Source organism: Garra rufa, chromosome 9 (genome assembly GCF_049309525.1).
Source record: "Garra rufa chromosome 9, GarRuf1.0, whole genome shotgun sequence".
Lineage (NCBI taxonomy): Eukaryota > Metazoa > Chordata > Actinopteri > Cypriniformes > Cyprinidae > Garra > Garra rufa.
The window spans coordinates 29,816,260-29,840,892 of record NC_133369.1 but is presented as its reverse complement, the minus strand read 5'-3'; the positions used below and the strand labels follow the sequence as shown (position 1 = coordinate 29,840,892).

At 37.6% G+C, this 24,633-nt stretch overlaps 1 protein-coding gene across 2 annotated transcripts in view; it reads right to left on the bottom strand.

Annotated features, from left to right (window-relative positions):
- Positions 1-24,633, bottom strand: part of jarid2a (jumonji and AT-rich interaction domain containing 2a) — a 70,654-nt gene that overhangs the window by 19,393 nt on the left and 26,628 nt on the right. For both annotated transcript variants that reach the window (XM_073846614.1, XM_073846613.1), the window contains exons 3-7: positions 21,872-22,016; positions 19,787-19,956; positions 10,246-10,416; positions 5,265-5,428; positions 1,245-2,235 (exon numbers count right to left, since the gene is read on the bottom strand). In XM_073846614.1, coding sequence (XP_073702715.1) covers positions 1,245-2,235; positions 5,265-5,428; positions 10,246-10,416; positions 19,787-19,956; positions 21,872-22,016 — 1,641 coding nt within the window. The remainder of the gene's footprint in view (positions 1-1,244; positions 2,236-5,264; positions 5,429-10,245; positions 10,417-19,786; positions 19,957-21,871; positions 22,017-24,633) is intronic.

The following is a 24,633-nucleotide window of genomic DNA, read 5'->3' as shown; positions in this document are numbered from 1 at the left end:
AGCTCAGTTTGCTTTTTCACTGCAGTTTAGTACTGCTTCAAAGTGGGTGGGAATATAGACTGACGGTTATAGTTGCACCGCCATCTTGTCTACTGACCACGATACAGCCATTTCTTTTTTCAAGTTGCGTGCGACAGCCATTTAAAGCAAGTCATTTAAAAAAGTCGTACGAACAAATGATACTGCCTTGGCTGTTGTTGACTATTTAAATCGAGCATGTTTGGTGTCTTAAGTTGCAAATCCACTGACGTTGGTGATTCTGTCTGACCAATCAGTGATCTGGATCATTTTTAGTGTTTAGTATTTTAGTATTGGCAGAGATTTACTTGCTGTCTTATTATTGGGAGGGTCTTTATTACTTACTATCGGGAGAAGAGCATAACGGTCAACTTAGATCACGTGTGCCTTAATAACCAATCACATTACAGCCTTGACGTCATTCTCATGACTCGTCAGTCCGAATTATGCGACACTTATGCTGAGTTCACGCCATATCGTAATTACCATAATTTCAAGATGACAACATGTTACGTTCTACTCGGAGCTGTTCACGTCCTCGGATTTGAAATTATGATTTTTCTATGGCAACACTATCAACACCTAAAGAGCCTACGTTGGTCATGTGGTACAAGTCGTAGCTCTCAGAAGACTCCCAGTTCACAAGTTGTAATTACAAGTTCTACAAGGACGTGAATGCTTTTTCCAAGTTGGAATGTTGTAATTACGGGAATTCCGATATGCCGTGAATGCACCTTCAATCAGCATTTACGGATACCATAGGAATGAATGAGAAGCGCCGTAAGCTGAATCCCACCTGTCGCAAAAAGTCAGTGACTTCTCTTATAAAACTGCTTTTTTTCAACGTAAACTGTTCAATCCAAAAGTATTGTTTAGTGTAAAACATGTTGAAGACTAGCTGCTAGGCTGTTGATTCAATAAATGATACGCTGTTTTCTCAAAAAAGCTGTTAATTTAGCATAGTAAAGCCTCTTCTCCATTGACATCCATTAAAGAAAAATGTTAGCATAATGGCTGCAGCATTAGCTTTAGCCATTACGCTTTTTTGGCTGAAGGTTGCAGGCTTGCCTTCCAGTGGCTTTGGTATTTGTACGACTTGCTTGGAACCTCAAATAAGGTGGTACCAGGCACTGGGTACTATACATAGTGGAAACCCCCCTAAAAGTGAGCTGTACTGAGCCTTACCATGCAGTGGAATGTCTCTGACTGTCAATTGCACTTCTTACCTATAAGTGGAGGCTCTTCCATATTAATGCCTTGTGTCCGCAGGTGTCTTCTGATGCAGGCCAGTCGCTGTACATTCGGGCCCCAGCGTCTGCCCATCTTGTGCACATGCTGCACGTATGAGACAAAGCGCATCTCCTCTTTAAGCTTACACTCAGGACGCCAATCCGCCGGAGGAACAACACGGTACAACCCATATGGCTCTGCTTGCCCCCGCACATACTCCATATAAGTCAGCGGGTCGTGGAACTCACGTGTGCCGGGATAGAAAACAGGAACCTCTGTAACCTCCGCACTGCGCCGGCCTCGCTCTTTAGGCTCAGCATGGTTGAGGGGCTCAGTCGTGTTAGAGGGATTGCCTTGTTTTAGAGAATTGCTTGTTTTGGGGGTCTCTGATGTTTTGGGGGAGTTGGCTGGTTTCAAAATGTCCCGTGTTGAGGTAGTGGGGCTGTTCTTGGCCAGAACGGTGGCTTTACAGTGCATCTGTTTGGTGAACATGAGCTTCCCCGCCGAGGCCCGTTTGGGCCGTTGCGATCCAGTCACTTGCGATCTCAGCGGCGTCTCCTGAGCTGCTTTCCTACTTCGTGTCTCTAAGGGAACCACTTGCACTTTGACCCTCTTGACCTCAACCTCTTCTCCGGTCAGACTAACCCCGGCTAACTCCAACTGCCTCTTTGACTGTCTCAGTCCGTTTCGTCTGGGTGGGAAAGTGTCCGTCCCACACAGCCTCCCAGCGCTTGCTGGTGATAGCACCTGTTTTTGCATCTTGGCGTGGCTGGTTTGGGCTTTTCCTGAGTTGGAGTGCTGAGGGTGTGTGTGGGTGTGGCGTGTGTGTGTGCTCAGGCTGAGCTTGGCCTCTTTGAGCAGTCTGGCTTTGGTGTAAGTCACGTGGCCCTTGGGGTATTTCACAGCTTTGGTCGGGGGACTACGGAGTTCTCTCGTCTTCCTAGAACTGGCAGCAGATGCTCCCGATGTTCCATTCATTTTGGAGGCCTGCGGGATGACAAAAATGATTTGTTTTGTTATTTCATACACTTTAGAAAATTTAATACATGTCACAAGTACTTAGTATTCATCAGGTATTCTTTGTATTCATGTTGGTATTAAGAAAAAATCCCAAAACCCCTTTGAAACTCCAATTATTTTTATACAAGCAAATCTGTACTTTTGTCTAAGAACAATATTCATATTTATAACTTTATAAACTGTAATCTTTAGCTTTCGCTAACTGTCGTATGTGCATTCACAAGAGAGTGGCATTCCAGCGGATGACATAGGATGTAAGTGAACGCAGTGACGAATGCGCAAGTGCAGAGAAAAGAGCAAAATAGAACACTGGTCATGAATTAGTACGAAGTACGAAGGCATTTATTAACCCCCCCAGAGCTGTGCAGAGCACTTTTTATGATGGATGGATGAATTTTATTGGACTTCAAAATCTCAACAGCCATTCACTACCATTACAAAGCTTGGAAGAGCCAGGATGTTTTGTAGATTGTATTCATCTGAAAGAAGAAAGTGATATACACCTAAAATGGCTTGAGGGTGAGTAAATAATGGGGTAATTTTCATTTTTAGGTGAACTATCCCTTTAAAAGACTTACTGACCTACTACAGTCTTCAATGATCCTCTCAATGGCATAATTTCCTGTTTTATGCTTTGTTGATGTTTCTGCATTTTGATTGCACCATATGAGTTTGATTTTGCAGACAAACATGACCTGGATCACAAAACCAGTTCAAAGTAGCATGGGTATATTTGTAGCAATAGCCAAAAATACATTCTATGGGTCAAAATTACTGATTTTTCTTTTATGCCAAAAATCATCAGGATATTAAAAAAAGATCATGTTCCATGAAGATATTTTGTAAATTTTGTAAATGTTATATAAATAGCTTAACATATATAACTTAAATCATTCAATTTTTATTTAAAGCAACTTAAAAACTTAATTAATTCAATTTTAGCAGTACACGCACTCCCTGGGAATCAAAACTATGATTCTGCCGCAACTGTTTGAGCAACAGTAAACGCTGTGGTTCTCCAGTGCTACAACATGGGTTTGGTGTTTGCTCTTCTTTTACTAATGACATGTGATTTAAAGGCAAGGAAGCGTTGTTGTCAAGAAGAAGCAAACATAACTTCCTCAAATTTCATGCATAACAGCAACCTCCAATTATTTCCTCTCAGAGTGACCATATTCCTCCACTAGGGGGCTCAGTGGAGCCGTTCTTTCATTCTTTGGGGAGCTCATGCACGTGACCTGGGCCATGTACTATGATTGTTCCATCTGCATGCGATGGGGGATGGGAGACGATTAATTTGTCTGCAAAACCAAAGTTCTTGACAGAAACCACAACAGATCTACAATCGGTCCAGCACATGGAGACACAGTTCATGTTTACAAAAATTGGACACAGTCCCAAGTATGTGGTCCTTGCACACTCCACTGGATTTGACTGTGTGTGGAGAGAGAGAGGGGGGTTGGGTGGAGATGACATCATGTGTTGCTATAGGCCTGCTGCAGGATAGTGGGGATAGGGTAAAGCTAGCCGTATGCTGCTCTGCGAGCCCATAGGACGCTCTGGCAGAAGGGGAGGAAATTCTGATGAACACTCACAAATGGGTCCTACATAGTCTCTATTATCCCACTGTTCTGTACTGACTGGATTAGCAGACAGTAATACAGAGGCAAATAACACTGTGCATTGGAAAGTAATGTTCTAATAGGTAACACTGTGTGTGAAAGTGGAACATTTTCTGCTTTTCAATTATTCATCATTCACTCATAATAAAGGTCATTCAAAGAGCAGCTAAGTATATATTGTGGTGTATAACAGCAACAAATATCAGCATATAAAAATAATTTTTACTGTAATAAAAGAGTCTATATTTAAAAATATGTTACTGCAGCTTGCTTTGCATCTCTTACAGAAAAGCAGGATTTTAGGGTATAAATTATTCAAAAACCTCCCTAATATCAGAATATTTTTGAAATTCATTATCTTCAAAATTTATACATTTGAATCCCTAAGAGACAATGGTTGTTATCTTGACATAACAAAACTCATTTTCTCCAAATCTCAACTGTTTTTCTTGGCCTGGAGGTAACAAAAGCCATTTCTAAATGCTATGTATCTTCTACTGCATCATGGATGAGCAAATTCAATTTTACGTTTATCTGGGACTCACTTAAGCTGAAATAGTTATATGTCTGTCAGTGACAGACCCCAGTGTTATACACTTAGGAAGGAAGCTACAACTTTATTGTTGTGAATATTATAGTGATCTAAACGTGGTCAATTTTGCTTCTAGCCAGCTTGTGGGACTGGGATGTCTGAATGATGTTTGACAGATGCTGATTATATGATTTATTTTTCTCATGCAAAAATCAGATCAAGATTAGGAGAAAACTATTTTTGTTATGTTGATATCAGAGGAAATGAAAAATATCTGTACGAACCACAAAGCAAAAAAAAAAAAAATACAAAAAAAAATACAAAAACAAAAAGCAAAGCAAAAAATGATAACACCACAGAAAATATCTGTACAAACCACAAAGCAAAACAAAAAACAAAGCAATGCAACAAAGCAAAGAGAACAAAAAATAAATAAAAGCAAAAAATGAAAAAAATACCTGTAAAAACCACAAAGCAAAGCAAAACAAAAAATTCAAAACAAAAAGCAAAGCAAAAAAATTAAATATCTGTACAAAACCACAGAGCAAAACAAAAACAAAATAAAAAACAAAAATCAAAGCAAAAAACAAAAACTAAAAAAATCTGTACAAACCACAAAGCAAAGCAAAAAACAAAGCACCGCAAAAAAGCAAAACAAAAGAAAACAAGCTAAAATACAAAACAAAATACAACAATGAAAACACAGAAAAATATCTGTACAAACCACAAATCAAGGCAAAAAACAAAACAAAAAGCAAAGCAAAACAAAAATATAAAATAAAAAGCAAAGCAAAAACACAAAAACAAAGCAACAAAAAACTAAATAATAAATCCAGTCATACCTGTTGTTTTTGTTCTTGTACAGCCCTGTTGGGTCGTAGATTGTGTGTAGTGGAGGTCCTAGCTGATGCTACAGAGTTCTTCTCCTTCCCATGGACCCCGTCTCTCCCTCTGGCCCTCAAACTGCTCACGTGTTCCTCAGCAGCTCGTGTCTGTCCATTAAATACTGGTAGAGGAGAAAGCACACAACACATTTTCTTAGTGTATACAGGCATATTTCATTTCTAAAAGTAAAAGAAAACTAACAAAACTGAACATATAAAAGTAACCACATGCATGTATTTAGATCCTTTTGTGTCTGTCTTCAGGTGAAATATGGGTGCACAATGACTGATAGTCTTAAAGGGATAGTTCACCCAAAAAATTTAATTCTGTCATTAATTACTCACTCTCATGTTGTTCCAAACCTGTAAAACCTTCGTTCATCTTCAGAACACAAATTAAGATATTTCTGATGAAATCCAAGAGCGTTCTGACCCTGCATAGACAGCAACGCAACTGACACGTTCAAGGCCCAGAAAAGTAGTAAGGACATTGTTACAATAGTCCATGTGACATCAGTGGTTCAGGCATAATGTTATAAAGCTATGAGAATACTTATTGTGCACAAAGAAAACATGTTTATTTAACAATTTCTTATTTTCCACTTTAGTCTTTGATGCATGTTCAGAAGAGGGTTGTGTTTTAAGGATGAACAAAGAGTTGGAACGACATGAGAGTGAGTAATTAACAACATAATTTTTGTTTTTGACATCTTTAACCAGATGTTTTCCCTCCTAGGTGACCTAAGCCAGGTGATTTAATACTGTAGTGGAAAAAAGTCCCAGGTTTGAGTCTTTCTGCTGAATGGTCCTGCTGTACCTGACTGCTCTGCTTTCCATTTTCTGTGCACTTGACTTGTAAATTGCTCTTATAAAAGAAGACTGCCAAGCAGCTAACAGAGTCTGCATAGAGGCCTTGTCTAACACACCAGAATTTATGGGATTTTAAAGCTCAAAGATTGTAACAGCAAAGCTGCTTACAGCTCTCAAACTAACATCAATAAATCACCGAAACCCAGTAACACAAATGACTGAATGCCACTAAAAGTGCTCACTTTTTAGAAGCGCCTGTGTTAAAGACTAATCTCTTGCTTTCAACTGTATTATTGCATGAATATCTACTATAACAGATTTTCATTCTTCCTGAGAGCCACCCACATTGCACCTGGACAAAAGAAGCAAAGTTTTCAAAGTTTCGAGCCTCCATTAGCTAAACAGATGGTGAACCGAACAGAGAGTCCAATGTTAGCAGTAAAAGACTAAACAAGTATTGAAATGCTCTTTGGGTCACTTTAGTTAATGAAAGCTTCTAGAGGGACCAACTTATCATTCAAACAGTTTGGAGCTCAGCCAATGGTGCACATAAAAGTGTCATATTTAGTGTGTGGTCTCGTACAGTATGTAAGTAGAAGTGGCTCTGGTTTCATTATAAAGTATGGATGCTCAACATGACTCCCATTTTCATTAGGTAGCACACAGAGTGTTCTTTCAGCACGATATCCCACATACAGGCATAACACACCGTGCAGAGACCGAATTTAGAGCAGCAGAAGCTCCACTGAAAAATCTTGGTCAGTGTTCAAGGATCTCATAAGCATGGGATTCATTTGAGAGGAATAATCTAAATTTAAAAACCCTGGAAGCTGTTCCCAGTTTTAGACACACACTGTGTTTATCCTCGAGGTCAAATCTGACCTCGAAACCCTAGCGAGGTGACACGGGTGTATGGTTGTAGTTTGTCTGGAGCCCCTCAGACATGTGTCGAGTATGTGGAACAGGATTGGGTTCCTGAGGTGTCAGATTACACTGCAGATTTTGCTGAGTGGGCATTAGGGCCCGGTTACAAAACCAGAGACTGAAAGAAATAGGGCAAGAACTCAAAAGACGAGGATGGAGCTTTATTAAATTGCTATATTTAGCTTGGCCTGTTTTGATATGTAAGCTATAAATAGGGTGCAAATCTAAACAGAAAGAGGAAATAAGGACAGTGGCCAGTGGCATCATTAATAACAAGCAGATATATGAAAAGTTATGTGAAAATAATTATCAGTACACTTAAATAAATCATACAAACAGTCATGAAAATACAGTGCCCTCCACCAATATTGGCACCCTTAGTAAATATGAGGTGACTGTGAAAAAAAATCTGCACTGTTTATCCTTTAGATTTTTCATTTGAAAAATTCACAAAATTCTAACCTTTCATTGAAGTAAAACGATGGAAAATGGGGGGGATATCTCATTATGAAAAAAAAAAGTTTTTCTCTAGTTCACGTTGGCCACAATTATTGGCACTCCTAAAAATTTGTCTAAGTAAAATATCTCTAAAGTATATTCCCATTAATATTTTAAAAATTTTAACACACCAGGGTGGCTAGGAGTATAAAATTATCCTTATTATAACTTTCTGTTCCACAGGATTATAAATATGAGGAACACAAAAGCCAAATTCCATTAATCATCCATCACAAGAAGTAAAACCAAGAATGTAGTTCTGATGTGCAGAACAAGTTTGTTGAGCTTCACAAAATAGAAAGTGGCTGTAAGAAAAGAGCTAAAGCATTGAAAATCCCCATTCCCACCATCAGGGCAATAATTAAGAAGTTCCAATTAATTAAAGATGTTACAAATCTGCCTAGAAGAGGACGTGTTGTTGAGTCTTGGGGTCAGAAAGCCTAACATAAAATGCTCAAACAGCCCCTACATCACCACATGTTGTTCAAGAGGGTTTCAAGAAAAAATCCTCCTGGCTCACCCAAAAACAAACTCCAGCATATTCACTTGTCAGACATGACTGGAACTTCAAACAGGACTGGCTTCTATGGTCAGATGAAACTAAAAATGAGCTTTTGGGCAGCTAACCCTCCAGATGGTTTTGGTGCAGACGGATAAAAAAAGTACCCCATGTCCACGGTTAAAAATACTGCTGGGTCTTTAATGTTGTGGGCCTATTTTTCTGCCGGAGGTCCTGGACATCTTGTTTAGATACATGGCTTCATGGATTCTATCAAATACCAGCAGATAAAAAATCAAAACCCGACTGTCTCTGTTGGAAATCTTATAATGGGCCGTGGTTGCATCTTCCAGCAGGACGATGATACAAAACAAACATCAAAATCAACACAAAATTGTGTCACTGAGCACAGAATGAAGCTTCTACCATGGCCGTCCCAGCTCCCTGACCTGAACCCTCTATAGAAACTTCTTGACACCAGGTCATCTTCCAAAAGTCTTGGCCTCACTGTGCGTGCAGATGCGCTCACACCTGCCTGCTGCCATTCCTGAGCAAGCTCTGCACTGGTGGCACTCCGATCCCACAGCTGAATCCTCTTTAGGAGACGATCCTGGCGCTTGCTGGACTTTCTTGGACGCCCTGAAGCCTTCTTAACAAGAATTAAACCTCTTTCCTTGAAGTTCTTGATGATCCTATAAAGTGTTGATTTAGGTGCAATCTTAGTAGCCACAATATCCTTGCTTCTGAAGCCATTTTATGCAACGCAATGATGGCTGCATGCGTTTCTTTGCAGGTCACCATGGCTAACAATGGAAGAACAATGATTTCAAGCATCACCCTCATGTCAAGTCTGCCATTCTAACCCAATCAGCCTGACATAATGGTCTCCAGCCTTGTGCTCGTCAACATTCTCACCTGAGTTAACAAGACGATTACTGAAACGATCTCAGCAGGTCCTTTAATGACAGCAATGAAATGCAGTGGAAAGTTTTTTTCGGGATTAAGTTAATTTTCATGGCAAAGAAGGACTATGCAATTCATCTGATCACTCTTCATAACATTCTGGAGTATATGCAAATTGCTATTATAAAAACTTAAGCAGCAACTTTTCCAATTTCCAATATTTATGTAATTCTCAAAACTTTTGGCCACGACTATAGAAACTGTAATATATTAGGATATCAGGATACTTTGATGAAAAGAAAGTAAAAAACAGCAATTATTTGAAATGTAAATCTTTTGTAATATTATAAACGTCACTTTTGATCAGTTGAATGTATCCTTGCTTAAAGTATTTTAAAAAATCTTCAAAAATCTCACTGACCTCAACCCTTTAAATATTTTATTCATCAGTAAGAATCTGTAAGTTTCTTTATTTAAATGTTTTTTTAAAGAAGCTTCTTATGCTCATCAAAAATATAGAAAAAAATATATAAAATAAAATAAATAAAATAAAATATAATTTATTCCTGTGAAGCAAAGCTGAAGTTTAAGCATCATTACTCCAGTCTTCAGTGTCACATGATCCTTCAGAAATCATTCTAATATTTATCATCAATGTTGAAACAGTTGTGCTGCTTAATATTTTTTGGGACCTGTGATACTTTTTTCAAGATTCTTTGATAAATAAGCATCCAGCAAGGATGTGTTAAATGGATAAAAATTGATAGTAATTGCTAGAAAAGAATTATATTTTGAATAAATTCTGTTCTTTTAAACTTTTTATTCATAATCAGAATAAAAATTTCATAGAAAAAAGTTTAAAAGGTTCCAAAGAAATATTAAGCAGCACACTAGTTTCAACGCTGATAATAAATCAGCATATTAGAATGATTTCTGAAGGATCATGTGACACTGAAGACTGAAGTTTTCGCTTTTTGCATGTGTGCATACTCAGACACTGAACACCTTGTATTATATGGATGGTATAGAGCAAATGTAGTCAATCTGACAGTGAGGGCTGTATATAGTCACGGCTCATTTACCGTATGGTGTGGAAAGAGGCAGGACTATAACACACCTCACTGGGGTCCTTAAATGAAACCAAATGTGCAGGCTGTCTGCTACTGGCAGTGCACTAATACACAGAACACTACACAGTAAAATGGACTGTAAATCGGTTTTATAAAACGCAAAGCAAGATACAGTTTATGAGAATAAGTGTGTGTGTGTTTGTGGTAATTCAGTGCATTTGAGGAGTGTAAGTACCGTGACCGTTGGCGATGCATTTGTTGGGTCCTTTGCTCTTGCGTGGAGTGGACTGGCAGGAAGCAGGGGCATTGCTAGCACAGTCCTCTTCCTCATCCTCTTCCTCGTCGACATCTTCATCATCTTTAGCACTACCAAAGTATGTCATGTTGCTGGGCAACGCAGCAGAGCCTGAACCAATGAGAGAGAGGGTAAAGACAAAATGAGGGAGTGTCATGCAGAGAGACAGAGAGAGACATTCTGTACGAGTTCGAAATAGAGAACATAACAGTAATAATGGCTACCAGCTGAGATTAAAACACATCCAGTCTTCACATATTCTTGCTTTGTAAGAAACCCGATTATCCTTAGAGGGGACATCAGATGCAATATTCAGTTTTACATGGTTGTTGCATATAAATGTGTCTTGGCAGTGTGTGGAAACAACCATCCAACAATGATAAAATTCCATTCACTCCTTTTTTTTTTAATCCCCAAAAAACCTAAACAATCTCAATTATCAAGCCGTTTTGATTTTCTGATCAGTATGATGTCATATTGCTCAAGCACCGCCCACGACTGCTAACAGACTGTCCCTTATTAGCATATTTCCACTCTCAGACAGTTGTACGCTGTCCGCCATTTTTGTCTGCGCTCGAGCAGCTGTAGCAACAACAATGTCTCATAAGCAATGCAGGTGTTTTGTAATTGGATGTAAAAGTGAACATAAGAGTCTTCATCTGTCCCGAAATCAGAGCCACTGAGGACACAGTGGATTAGTTTTATTTTTGATGGTAATGCGCCACCAAATACACCTAAATTTGTTTATGTCTGTGTAAATAATTCTACTCCAGACTGCTTTCTAAAGAGGCAGGTTTTGCTAAAAAGTTAAACCTCAAAGATGGATCAGTACTGTCTGTGATCCAAAGTAAGTTAGTTTCATACTTTATATTTTTATGATTATTTCCAAATTGCCTTTCCTCATTAATGTAAGAGAGGGGTGGAGCCAGCAGTAGCTCATTATCATTTAAAGAGACATGCCCCAAAATGGTTCACTGTGAACCCAGCTGTTTGAGGAATTTTCACCAAAGTATGGTACATAAATTTCATGAAGACCCTAAAGAATCAAACCAACTTCAAAAATGTGCATCCGATTTCCACTTTAAAGAGATAGCTCACCGAATATTAATATTCTGTCATCATTTACTTACAACATTTCAAACCTTTCTGACTTATTTCTGTAGAATATAAACTATTTTGAAGTCTTTTTTTACACCACCATTCGTGCACTACAAATATGAGGTCAGGAAGATGGGAATAAATTACATTTTAAAATGTAATACAATATAAAACATTTTAAATGTTAATATTTCACACACTTTTATAAAATAAATACAGCCTTAGTGAGCACATCTTATTAAAAAAAATTAAAATATCTTACAGACTCTGAATCTTTAAATGATAATGTACCCTTAGTTCACTTCCTGAATATCTGTTTCCTGAAAATTTACCCACTCCCATGTCATCCAAGATGTTCATATCTTTCTTTCTTCAGTCTAAAAGAAATTAAGGTTTTTTGAGGAAAACATTCCAGGATTTTTCTCCATATAGTGGACTTCAATGGTGGCCAACAGGTTAAAGGTCCAAATGCAGCTTTAAAGGGCTCTACATCAGTGGTTTTCAATCCTGGTCCTGGGGACCCACTGCTCTGCACATTTTGTATGTATCCCTTATCTGACACACTCAGTTAAGTACATGGATCTCTCTCCTAATGAGCTGATGATCTGTATCAGGTGTGTTAAATAAGAGAGACACACAAAATGTGCAGAGCAGTGGGTCCCCAGGACAAGGATTGAAAACCACTGCTCTACATGATCCCAGCCAAGGAATAAGGGACTTATGTAGTGAAACAATCTGCCATTTTCTTAAAAAAAAAAAACTGAAATTTTAATACTTTCGAACCACAACAGTTTGTCTTGCACTAGCTCAACCTCACACTTTACATAATCATGCATGTGTGACGTAATCGGAAGTACCAACCCAGTGTTTACAAAGCAAACAAGCAAAGACAGTCAAATGTTTACAAAAAAAAGGTAAACCAACGCTGTCGCACTACCCTACCTTTTTGAACCGAAGTACACAGACGAAAAAATAACCACATGAGACCTTTCTAACGTAAATACTTCATGCGTGATTTGTGGACCCAGAGCTAGTGCAAGATGAGCATTTGTGCATTAAGAAAATGACAGATCGTTTCACTAAATAAGACCCTTATTCCTCCCTTTGAAGCTGCACTGGAACTTCAGTTTTGACCTTCAACCCATTGGCCACCACTAAAGTCTACTATACTGTCAGGTTTATGGACTATTTCTGTTGGTTTTGCCCTTTGCCACCCCTGTAGTACTGTTACGTTTGGTTCCTCCCAATGCCCATATTTGGTTCTTCCTGCTCTTTAGCATCATCACCCACATCTATCTTAGTTAATTAGCCACCCTTTAAGAGTTGTTTGGTTTCCATGCTTTGGTTGTCAGATCTCGTCTTTGTGTCGTTAATGTGTACGTGTGTTCTAGCCCATCGTCTCTGTGGATTTTACCTTGTTTGGATTTATTAAAGACTTTATGTTGTATTCCTCGTCTTGCGCTCCTTCCTTGACGTACCGTGACAACTACATAGAAAAAAATCCTGGAATATTTTCCTCAAAAAACAATTCTTTTCGACTGAAGAAAGAAAGACATGAACATCGTGACATGGGGGTGAGTAAATCATCAGGACATTTTTATTCTAGAAGTGAATTAATCCTTTAAATAAAACAATGATTGACTTCAGTTTCTATTTTACAAAACAAAGCTGGACCCCACTGACTTTCATTGTAGAAGGAAAAAAATCAAAATATTTTTTGTGTTCTGCAGAAGAAAGGACGTCATATATAAGTTTAAAACAACATGACAGTGAGTAAAAAAAAATGTAATTAATCGACCGTATTTCTAGGTTTTGCAGTCATTCTCTCTGAGAGCATAATAATTACAAGATAACTTCCTCTAGTGTGAGCATGTGTATACTGTCCAAAGCTCCATATCCTGTTTAACTTTACTGTCCCAGGACTGTGTGAGAGAGAGAGCTGTTAAATGTGACGGCAGAGTGGTCCAGTCCAGCGCTCATCTCATGTGCTACTGATCCTCACTGAAGGGTTCAGTGCTCACAATGGAGAGCCTGTTCACAAGCTTTATTCCACATTCCCTCAATAGCCATTTATCTGCACCAGAGTCACTGGGTCCGTGGTGCTCGCATGTGCCGTAGCATGTGATTGTGTGTGCATGTGTGAGAGAGTGTATACGTGCGCCTGAGGAGGGGGTGGGGAACGGGACAGACTACTGGGAGAGAAATAGAGAGGAGAAGTGGCCAGACTGCTTTTGAATTAGTCCACTTCTCCAACCACAATAACCAATAGAGTGGTACATTAATATTGCAACATGGTCGAGATCAATAGAAATGAACTATGTGAAACCCTATTAGCAACTGGTTATGGACGGTGAGGTATAATTTCCAGGTGAAATGAGAGACCAGCTGAATGGTGAAAGAAAGGATCTCTGGGCCCCCTAGATTACGGAGCAAGGGGCTCTTTAGGCCAGTCCTCTATCATCAAGGGCTTTAATAAGGACTCCTGCGGGCTTTGAGCTTTTGGGTATTGTTCACATCTCAAGAGGCAACTGAATGATTCTTCGATTCCTCTCTGATAATGGCAGAGGTTTTGAAGAGCCATTTCAGAGCGAATATTAATGAGCGTGATTTTCATCTCACAATTACTACTCTGCAGTAATACAGCTGATGATTTGCTGTGATAAAGTATTCAACTCTCACTTTCATTAATTAACATGATACGCATAATTTCGCTATCTGCAGGAAAGAGGTCTGCGTTTAGTCCAAGTATCCTATTATTTTTGGAAAGAGATGGAACATCACGACTCGTGACGTCCTCTGAATTGAATTCCTCCTCAAAGCGAAGCATGTCTTTGCTTGAGGATTTCTGTGGATGAATCTGAATCTGTTTTTACATCTGTCCCTTATGGGCTGATGGAGAATGAGAGTGAGAGAGGAAGAGCAGGAGGGAAAAAAAACTGGGAGAGAGAATCAGGATAAAATTGCTGCATTATTAAAGCATTATTGAATATTGAATAATTGGCACCCAAATCAGGCGTATAATAGGGTACAACGGGGCTAAAGGCACACCCTAAGAAAAAATGTGCTTTTTGCTGTGCCCAAAGTGTATGATTGCAGAAAAATGTATACGTTTATACTGAACATTTATGGAGCAACAGACATGTAAAAATAAATCATACAAATTGTTTATTTTGTTTAAAAAATGTTATAAATGTATAAATGAGGTGGCAAGGGAGGGATTTTACCCCATTTTAGTATAAATACATAGCTTATTACTATCGTTCAAAGGTTTGAGGTTGTTAAAGTGATAGTTTACCTAAAAATGAAAAATTACCTCATGATTTACTCTCCCTGAAGCCATCCTAGGTGTATATGACTTTCTGCTTTTAGACGAATACAATTGGAGCTATATTAAAACATTTCCTGGCTCTTCTAAAGACCAATAAAGTGCAACCATCCATTTTAAAAGTACTCCAGACAGCTCCAGTGGGTTAATAAAGGCCTTCTGAAGCAAATCAATGCATTTGTGTAAGAAAAATATCCTTATTTAAAACTTTATAAACCGTAATCTCTAGCTTTCGGTAACTGTCTTAACTGTGTTCATGAGAGAGTGGGGTTCCAAGTTTTGTTTACAGCAAAGGAAAACCTTTCTCCTCTTGGCTTACATAGAAATATTTTGACATTTTCCTTTTCATATCCTCGTTTTGTACTTCTAATTCATGACCGGTGTTTTGTTTTGCCCTCTTCACTGCACTTCCATGTTCGTCACCACAATGTCCCCCGCTGAAGCGCAACTCTCTTGTGAACGTGTGTAAGACAGTTATTTTTCTTACACTAATGCATCAATTCACTTCAGAAGGCATTTATTAACCGCCCGAGCTGTGTGGAATACTTTTTATGATGGATGGATGCACTTTATTGGACTTCAAAATCTCAACAGCTATTTACTACCATTATAACGCTTGGAGGAGCCAGGACATTTTTTTAATATAACTCCAATTGCATTTGAAGAAGAGGCCATTTTAATTTTTGGTGACCTATCTCTTTAAGATTTTTTAATGTTCATAAAATGAACATCTTATCTTTTATTCTCACAGCATTTATTTAATTAAACTATGGTCCAAATAATGCTAATGTGAAATAACATTACAATTTTAAAAAAATATTTTCTATTCCATAAAATTTTCATTACTCCAGTCTTCAGTGTCACATGATCCTTCAGAAATCGTTCCAATATGCTACTTGGGTGATCAAGAAACATTTATTTTTATTATCTATGTTGAAAACAGTTGTGCTGCTTAATTTTTTTTCTTTGATGAAAATAAAGTTAAAAAGCAGCATTTATATGAAATAGAAACCATTTGTAACATTATACATGTCTTTACTGTCACTTTTAAAATTGTATTGACCCCATACTTTTGAACAGCAGTGTAAATATATATAATATATAACCGTCATACACAAAGTGTTTAGAGACAGAACTGCATGCATCTTGTGGAAGAACATTGTAGCCGGAGCTGTTTCTTTCTGTTTATGTCTATGACAAATCACGTAGGTACTAGGCTACTCCATAGCGTTTTAGCAGAACCAGTCTAAAATAGTCAGAATATTTAAAAAAATGTATTATAGGTGTACTGCAGAGACTCAGGATATGTCAAAAACACGGTTTGGAAAATGGATTTATAATGTACTCACTTATTATACAGTGGTGTGAAGAAGTGTTGGCCCCCTTCCTGATTTTTTTTTTTTTTTGCATGTTTGTCACACTTTAATGTTTCAGATCATTAAACAAATGTACATATTAATCAAAGATAACACAAGTAAACACAACATGCAGTTTTTAAATGAAGGGAAAACAAAATCCAAACCCGCATGGCCCTGTGTGAAAAAGGCTGTATCCGAAATCGCCCCCTTTACCCTCAAATAGGGCACTTTTTGAGGGGACAGTCATTTTAAGTGGCGTTCGAAACCATAGTGGACGTTCTCGAGTGCACTCATTCAATCCCACAATGCATTGCAAAAACGACTGTACAACCGATATACACTCAAGGTCTAGAGATAACCCATAATGCACTGGAACTGCCCGTTTCAAATGATTATTACACAGCAAGCAAACCAAGCAAAAGCGGCAGTCCTTCCGGTGCACTTAGTGTCCGAATTCACTCACTCATTTTCATTCACTCCTTTAAGTGAGCTGTATGAGTGGACTAATGTAGGGAATAGTGAAAAGGGTATAGGGGGTGATTTTGGATACAGCCAAAGTGTTTGCCCCCTCCCTGTTAAAACATAACTGTGGTTTATCACACCTGAGTTCAGTTTCTCTAGCCACACTCAGGCCTGATTAATGCCACACCTGTTCGCAATCAAGAAATCACTTAAATAGGCCTGCCTGACAAAGTGAAGTAGACCAAAAGATCCTCAAAAGCTACACATCATGTTGAGATCCAAAGAAATTCAGGAACAAATGAGAAAGAAATTGAGATCTATCAGTCTGGAAAAGGTTATAAAGCCATTTCTAAATTTTGGGACAACACCGAACCACAGTGAGAGCCATTATCCACAAATGGCGAAAACATGGAACAGTGGTGAACCTTCCCAGGGGTAGCCGGCCGACCAAAATTACCCCAAGAGCGCAGCGACGACTCATCCAAGAGGTCACACAAGACCCCACAACAACATCTAAAGAACTGCAGGCCTCTCTTGCCTCAGTTAAGGTCAGTGTTCATGACTCCACCATAAGAAAGAGACTGGGTAAAAATGGCCTGCATGGCAGAGTTCCAAGACGTATACCACTGCTGAGCAAAAAGAACATAAAGGCTCGTCTCAGTTTTGCCAGAACACATCTTGATGATCCCCAAGATATTTGGGAACATACTCTTTGGACTGACGAGACAAAAGTTAAACTTTTTGGAAGGCGTGTGTCCCATTACATCTGGCGTAAAAGTAACACAGCATTTCAGAAAAAGAACATCATACCAACGGTAAAATATGGTGGTGATAGTATGATGGTCCTGAAGGACAATGTCTGGCCATCTGTTCGTGACCTCAAGCTGAAGCGAACTTGTGTTCTGCAGCAGGACAATGATCCAAAACACACCAGCAAATCCACCTCTGAATGGCTGAAGAAAAACAAAATGAAGACTTTGGAGTGGCCTAGTCAAAGTTCTGACCTGAATCCTATTGAGATGCTGTGGCATGATGACCTTAAAATGGCGGTTCATGCTCAAAAACCCTCCAATGTGGCTGAATTACAACAATTCTGCCAAGATGAGTGGACCAAAATTCCCGCACAGCGCTGTAACAGACTCATTTCAAGCTATCGCAAACGCTTGATTGCAGTTGTTGCTGCTAAGGGTGGCCCAACCAGTTATTAAGTTTAGGGGGCAAACACTTTTTCACACAGGGCCATGTGGGTTTGGAATTAGTTTTCCCTTCATAATAAAAAACCTTCATTCAAACTGCATGTTGTGTTTACTTGTGTTATCTTTGACTAATATTTAAATTTGTTTGATGATCTGAAACATTAAAGTGTGACAAACATGCAAAAAAATAAAAAATCAGGAAGGGGGCCAACACTTTTTCACACCACTGTATAAGTTTTGTAAATTATGAGCACAAAAAGAGTTCCAGACTGCAGCTTTAAGTAATTTCACTGCTTAGTAGAACTTTAAGAATCAGCTTTAGGAGCAGACAACCAAAAATAAATAAATAAAAGATTTTCCACTGATAAGTGACATCTGTGCTTCCTCGCTCATGAGAAACACCAGCCGCCAGTGCATCTGAGTTACGGCTTCTGGCATCTATTAAATCAGCCTTGACTTATGTGACACTACAAGCTCAGGTTATATTTTAAAAATCCATAAACGGATCCACAATGCCACTCTCACGTTTACGTTCACTCTCAGCTCTAACCCAATAATGAAAAGAGGTTTGATATGAAGAAGGGGACGAATGGAGACTGGGAAAAGATGTTCTCATTTACATTCTTTATGTTTGAAAATCCATTAACCCACTTTGCCCTCAGCCAAGAGTCCATAGCAAATCCAATCAGTCTGTTCCCTGTCTTTACACAGCCGTGTGTGAGAAAGAAGAAAGATGGAGAAAGCTAACAATTTCAAAGTAGCCAGGGAAATATGAGCGAGTGGGAGGGGAGAGAGAATAAGAGAAAGTTTAACGTTAACTCAATTTGTGTCCTCTATGTTTGTTCTGCCAGAAAAGTGGAGGAGAAAAATATGATGAAGGACTGCAGCAGAATGTATAGCAGTCACCAATCCAGACTGTGATGTTATCACTGTTTTTACATGCACAAATTTACAATAATTATGCTTAATTACTTGAGTCCTGTCCCCCAAGGTCATGTAAACACCCTAATCTGCATTCTTCTATATAGTATATGTAAACATTTAATTTTTTAGGTTGTAGTGACTATTACAATGTTTATTAATATTTAGAATTAGCTTTCATTTTTATATTTTCAGTTTCATTTTAGTTTTAGTTTTAGCAATTTTATGTGCTTTTGTCATTTTTATTTCTATTATATTTTTATTGAGCTTTTATTCATTTTATTTCAGTTTTAATTGAAGTAATTTTAGTACTTCTAAATTATTTAACTTCAGTTAGTCGCCAAGGCATCATTTCTTATTTTTATTAGATTTTTAATTTAATTTAATTTAATTTAATTTAGGTTTTTCCATCTAATATTTTTTTACGTTTTTTAAATTTAAATTTTATTTTAGCTTTACTTTAATTAATGAAACATTTTTTAATAGTAGTAATTTTAGTTAACAATAACAACACTGGACAAAACCAGAGAGAAACTCAATGATTTTAAAATGTTAGTGTTTTTCAATTATTATGTCAATTATAATATTTATTAACATTTTGCTGTACATGTAAACATATTCACTGATGCTCTATCTCTCCTAATAATATTTACATCCATGTGCAACCTAACTAAATCGAGCTGACTTGAAATAGATGTCGACAAACAACAAAAATGCTTGTCCAGTCAATACAATTTTATATTAAAAAAAACAAAACAAAAGCAACCTGCATGTATAGAGCAGAATCTCATTTTATTCTCCTCATTAACCTGAATAGTATAACTATTACTAAATAAGAAGATATTCCTCATCTTCAGGAGCTTTTCCTTGCTATTTTCACCTTTGACTTGCTTACTGGAAGCGTGAAAGCTGAACTGAAAATGTACACTGCGAGATCAGCCAAGACACAAAATAAATAACAGCCACACACATTTGAGTCCCCCAAATGTTTGCCAGCAATAACCGTGACTCCCATGTGAGAGGTGAATGTGTGCTGCCCAGAGGCGAAGCATTATAGAGTCCGTAAACATTTTAAGAGTTGATAGAATGAGAAAATGAAGACAGACAGAGAGCAGACCCACCTCTAAGACAGAGGAAGGTAAGGAAGTCTTCGGTTTTGGGTTTGCGTCTTGTGAGATGGTTGAGCATGGCTGGTGGGCTCGGGGGCATGGCCTCCAGCATTTTCAGCGGGGTGGCATTGGGAGAACAGGGATGAGACTGAGCAAACTTCCTCTGAGCCTGCAGTCTTGGCCTGGTATGAGAAACAGGGAATTGGGGAAATTAAAGGATTAGTTCTCCTAGAAAGGAAAATTCTGTCATTATTTACGCATCTTTCCATCCTTTATTTATTCATCAAGTAATTTTGAAAGCTTTTACCGGTCAAACTTTTCCAAGCATTTACTATGAAATGTGGGTTTTGAGTAAAATGAGAATAAATGCCAGATTTGTTTACATTTTTAAGTAATTTTTTTGGTATCTTTGTTTAATTGAGATTAAAAAAACTAGTTCACAAATCAGATTTTTGGAAGCCATATAAGGAAAAAAGACAGAAACATCCACTGGTAGGAAAAGAGATGTTAATCTAATCGTATAGACCTGCAGAGGGAAGCAGTTTGGTCTGATATATAAAAGCTCAGCAAAAAGTCTGACTATGTAAGTCATTTTTTAATTGGCCAGCAGCACAGTATGTTGTGTTTTAATGCTTGGATGTCCCCACCAGGCTTACCAAGCAAGACTTCCATGATTTGATGTTTTGTTGGTGAACAGTATGGATCAGCCTAGAATGTAACTTCATACTGTATCTTTTTTGGCAAGTACAGTTATAGATCTCTTGTTTGTTATTTTTCAGAGCTGAAAAATGTTCCTACCTAATTTAAGAATCATGATATAATCATCCATAAAACTACATTTCATAGATGCAGTAATTTTGGATGACATACAGTTGAGGTCAAAATTTTACATACAGCTTGCAGAATCTATAAAATGTTAATTATTTGACTAAAATAAGAGGGACCATTTTTTATTTAGTACTGACTTGTATAAGATATTTCACATAACAGATGTTTACATATAGTCCTCAAGAAAAAATAATAGTTGAATTTATAAAAATGAACCAGTTCAAAAGTTTACACACACTTGATTCTTAATACTGTGTTGTTACCTGAATGATCCACAGCTGTGTTTTTTTTAGTGATAGTTGTTCATGAGTCCCTTGTTTGTCCTAGAACAGTTAAACTGCCTGCTGTTCTTCAGAAAAATCCTTCAGGTCCCACAGATTCTTTGGTTTTTCAGCATTTTTGTGTATTTGAACCTTTTCCAACAATGATTGTATGATTTTGAGATCCATCTTTTCACACTGAAGACAAATGAGGGACTAATATGCAACTATCACAGAAGATTTAAAGTCATGATGCATTAAGAGCTGGGGGGGGGGGGGGGGGTGAAAACTTTTGAACAGAATGAAGATGTGTACATTTTCTTATTGTGCCTAAATATCATATTCTTTTTCATTTAGTACTGCCCTTCAGAAGCTACAGAAGATACTTACATGTCTCCCAGAAGACAAAATAATTTAAATTTACCCTGATCTTCAGATTCAATGCATTGGGTTTCCTTCTGAAGCATAAGTAAGCGTTTGAATCTGCTGCAATAGTTGCATATGAGTCCCTCAGTTGTCCTCCGTGTGAGAAGATGAATCTCAAAATCACACAATCATTGTTAGAAAGGGTTCAAATACACAAAAACGCTGAAAAACCAAAGAATTTGTGGGACCTAAAGGATTTTGGAAGAACAGCTGGCAGTTTAACTGTTCAGGACAAACAAGGAACTAATGGTCAACTATCACTAAACAAAAAAACAAAAAAAACAGCTGTGGATCATTCAGGTAACAACACAGTGTTAAGATATAATCATGCGTATGGAAACTTTTGAACTGGGTTGTTTTAACTATTATTTTCTCTTGTGGACTATATGTAAACATATTTTATGTGAAATATCTTATTCAGCTCAGTACTAAATAAAAAAATAACATGAATTTTGTATGATCCCTCTTATTTTGGTAAAATAATTAACATTTTGCAGATTCCACTTTTGACATCAACTTTACTACAGTATAGTACCATAATACACTGTGCTGGAAAACTCACACAGAGTCTTAGTAAACTCACCTCTTTCTGACAGGCTCCTCCATTGAGTACTCATGGCTGCAGTCTTTGCTCTGAACCACATGTTGTGTCCGGTCTCCATTACAGCTTCCAGCGAACAGCCCAGCTTTAGCTCCCGAACCTTTCAAATGGCCATTTGCAAAGGAGCCTGAGAAAAGAAGGTGCGGTTCAAGTTTAACCAATAGCTGTATACACATAAACACAATCCTATTTTGTAAAGTATTTCTATACTATTGATATGTATAAAGTAGTTATTTTTGTTTTCTCGTATTCTTGTAGCTTCGTAAAATTAAGGTTGAACCACTGATGTCACATAGGCTATTTTGATGATGTCCTTACTTCCTTTCCAGACCTTGAACATGGGCCTTGCGTTGCTATCTATGCAGGGTTCCAAAGATGAACAAACGTTTTAGGGGTTTGGAACAGCATGAGGGTGAGTAATTAATGAACGAGAGAGAAATATATTACCTTATAACTTATTAATTATTTATTTATTTACCCAAGTATGTCTTTGTCTGATGATGTTCCAGGGCATTCAAAAGAAATTCTGTCAAGCGAAGCAAACTGTGAATCAGACTGCGGCTTCTAACCTAACATTTTTTTAAATTCTGCCTGCTGCCCTTTAACTACAGAGAATGTGAAAGAATCTCTGAACGCAATGATCGCAATGCAGCGCTTCTGATTACAAAGCAATTCCAAAGGAATCCTTAAGTGTTAGTTACTGAATGCACATAAAGCGGAGATCTCGTGAGGTGCTCTGTTCATGCCCTTGACATTCTCTGAGATGATGCACTGCACCATACACACGCAGGCAGGTCGCTGAGTTCACCCCATTAGAGTGCAGTGATTTGAGAGCAGCGAGAGCGCTTCGCAGCCCAGGCACATGAAACCCATACAGAGACGGCATTATTCAGGGCATAATTTACTTTGCTCACACATTTTCAGTGCAATCATGGCAGAACAATAATACTCCTAATGGACCACTGAGATGCTGAGGAAATAAAGAAAAGTCCCACAGAGACATGCACCTCCCTGAGTGTCACAGCTGGCTCATGATCTCAGCGTCTAAGCTAAAATAATTCATCAAATGTCAATGCACCTTCAAAACACCACATCAGACTGCACATTTCACAGCGTTTTAGTAGATAAAGGGACGAGTACATCAAGTAAATTATGTAATATGTAAATTTATGGCAGTGAATTGATCAAAAAGAAGTTATTTCAAAAGAACAAACTTACATTTATGTAACAAAATAGGTCTTTTTTTGACAGAGTCATTATGCAGATTATTCATCTATTAAAGGGAAAGCTCAGCAAAAAATGTAATCCTGTCATTAATTGCTCACCCTCATGTCAGACAAAGACCTTTGTTTATCTTCAGAACACAAATTATGATGTTTTTGATGAAATCAAAGAGCTTTTCGACATACATAGACAGAAACACAACTACCACGTTCAAGGTCAACAAAGGTAATAAGGACGTTGTTAACCTCCTGAGACCCGGGAATTTTTTTTTTTTTTGTATTTTTTCATGTCATTACACTGTTTAGAGCATAAAAAAACTCTCAATTGGAACTTCACCAAATCACAAATTCATTTTTTTATTGTTTTCTTCAACCAAACTTTGTATAAAGATGAGTCTCAACTATGTTATAACAGAATGATTTTATATACCATTTTTATCTTTATGCAAAATGTGTGTAAAATGGCCATAAATGTGTTTTCTCATTATATACAATATATCTATAAACTAAATTTAATTAGCATATTAATGTGTTTTTGGGGCAACATGTAATGAAAAAAGAAGTGTAATAATGGGAGTAATAATTGACAAGATTTTCATAATAATATATATTTCATAGGAATACTGAAATCTAATTTCTTTCCCTATTCATTTGTTGTGTCTCCCAAAATGCGTAATAAACATGCTTTTAGTTCCGGTGTCCTCATATGAGGACATGTATGAAATCAACGTCCAGAAAGTCATATTATGATTTGAAACCCCATAACATTTTCCTGAGATGTTGATTTATGACACACAGTTTCAAAATTAGTCAGATTTAATCAGGATATGATTACAAAATATTATCATATTTCCATACGAGTGTCACTAAATTAATATTAGACATTTTTGAAGACCAAGACATCATCCAAACATCTGAAAAGCCCTGAATGTGCTCTGTACAGTACATCCAGACTTAAAACTGTGGCATGTACAGTCCCAAAAAAAATTCTAAAATATAATGTCCTCATAGTCCTGTGACATCAGTGGTTCAACCTTAATTTTATGAAGCGGCACTCTCAGAAAAAGCTACTAAAATGTAGCATTTAGGTATGAATATGTACACTTTAAGTAGAAATATGTACCTACAAAGTACTAAAATGCAGCCTTGAGAGTTAAATAAGGTACAAATGTGTACCTTTTGAAAGGGTACTTTTTTCTTGAGAGTATGAAAATGTAACAATTTCTTCTTTTTAGTGTCAGTCTTCAACACACCTTCACACATGCGTTGCGTTACTCTCATGAACGTGTTGAAGACTAACACGGAAGAGATGAAATTGTTGAATATAGTTATTTTTGTTATATTTGTGCACAAAGAGTATTCTCGTAGCTTCATAAAATCACGGTTAAACCACTAATGTCACTATTTTCTCAATGTCCTTTCTGAGCCTTGAACGTAGGGCTGCTCGATTTTGGCAAAAATCATAATCACGCTTATTTTAGTCAATATTGTAATCACGATTATTTAACACGATTATGACTG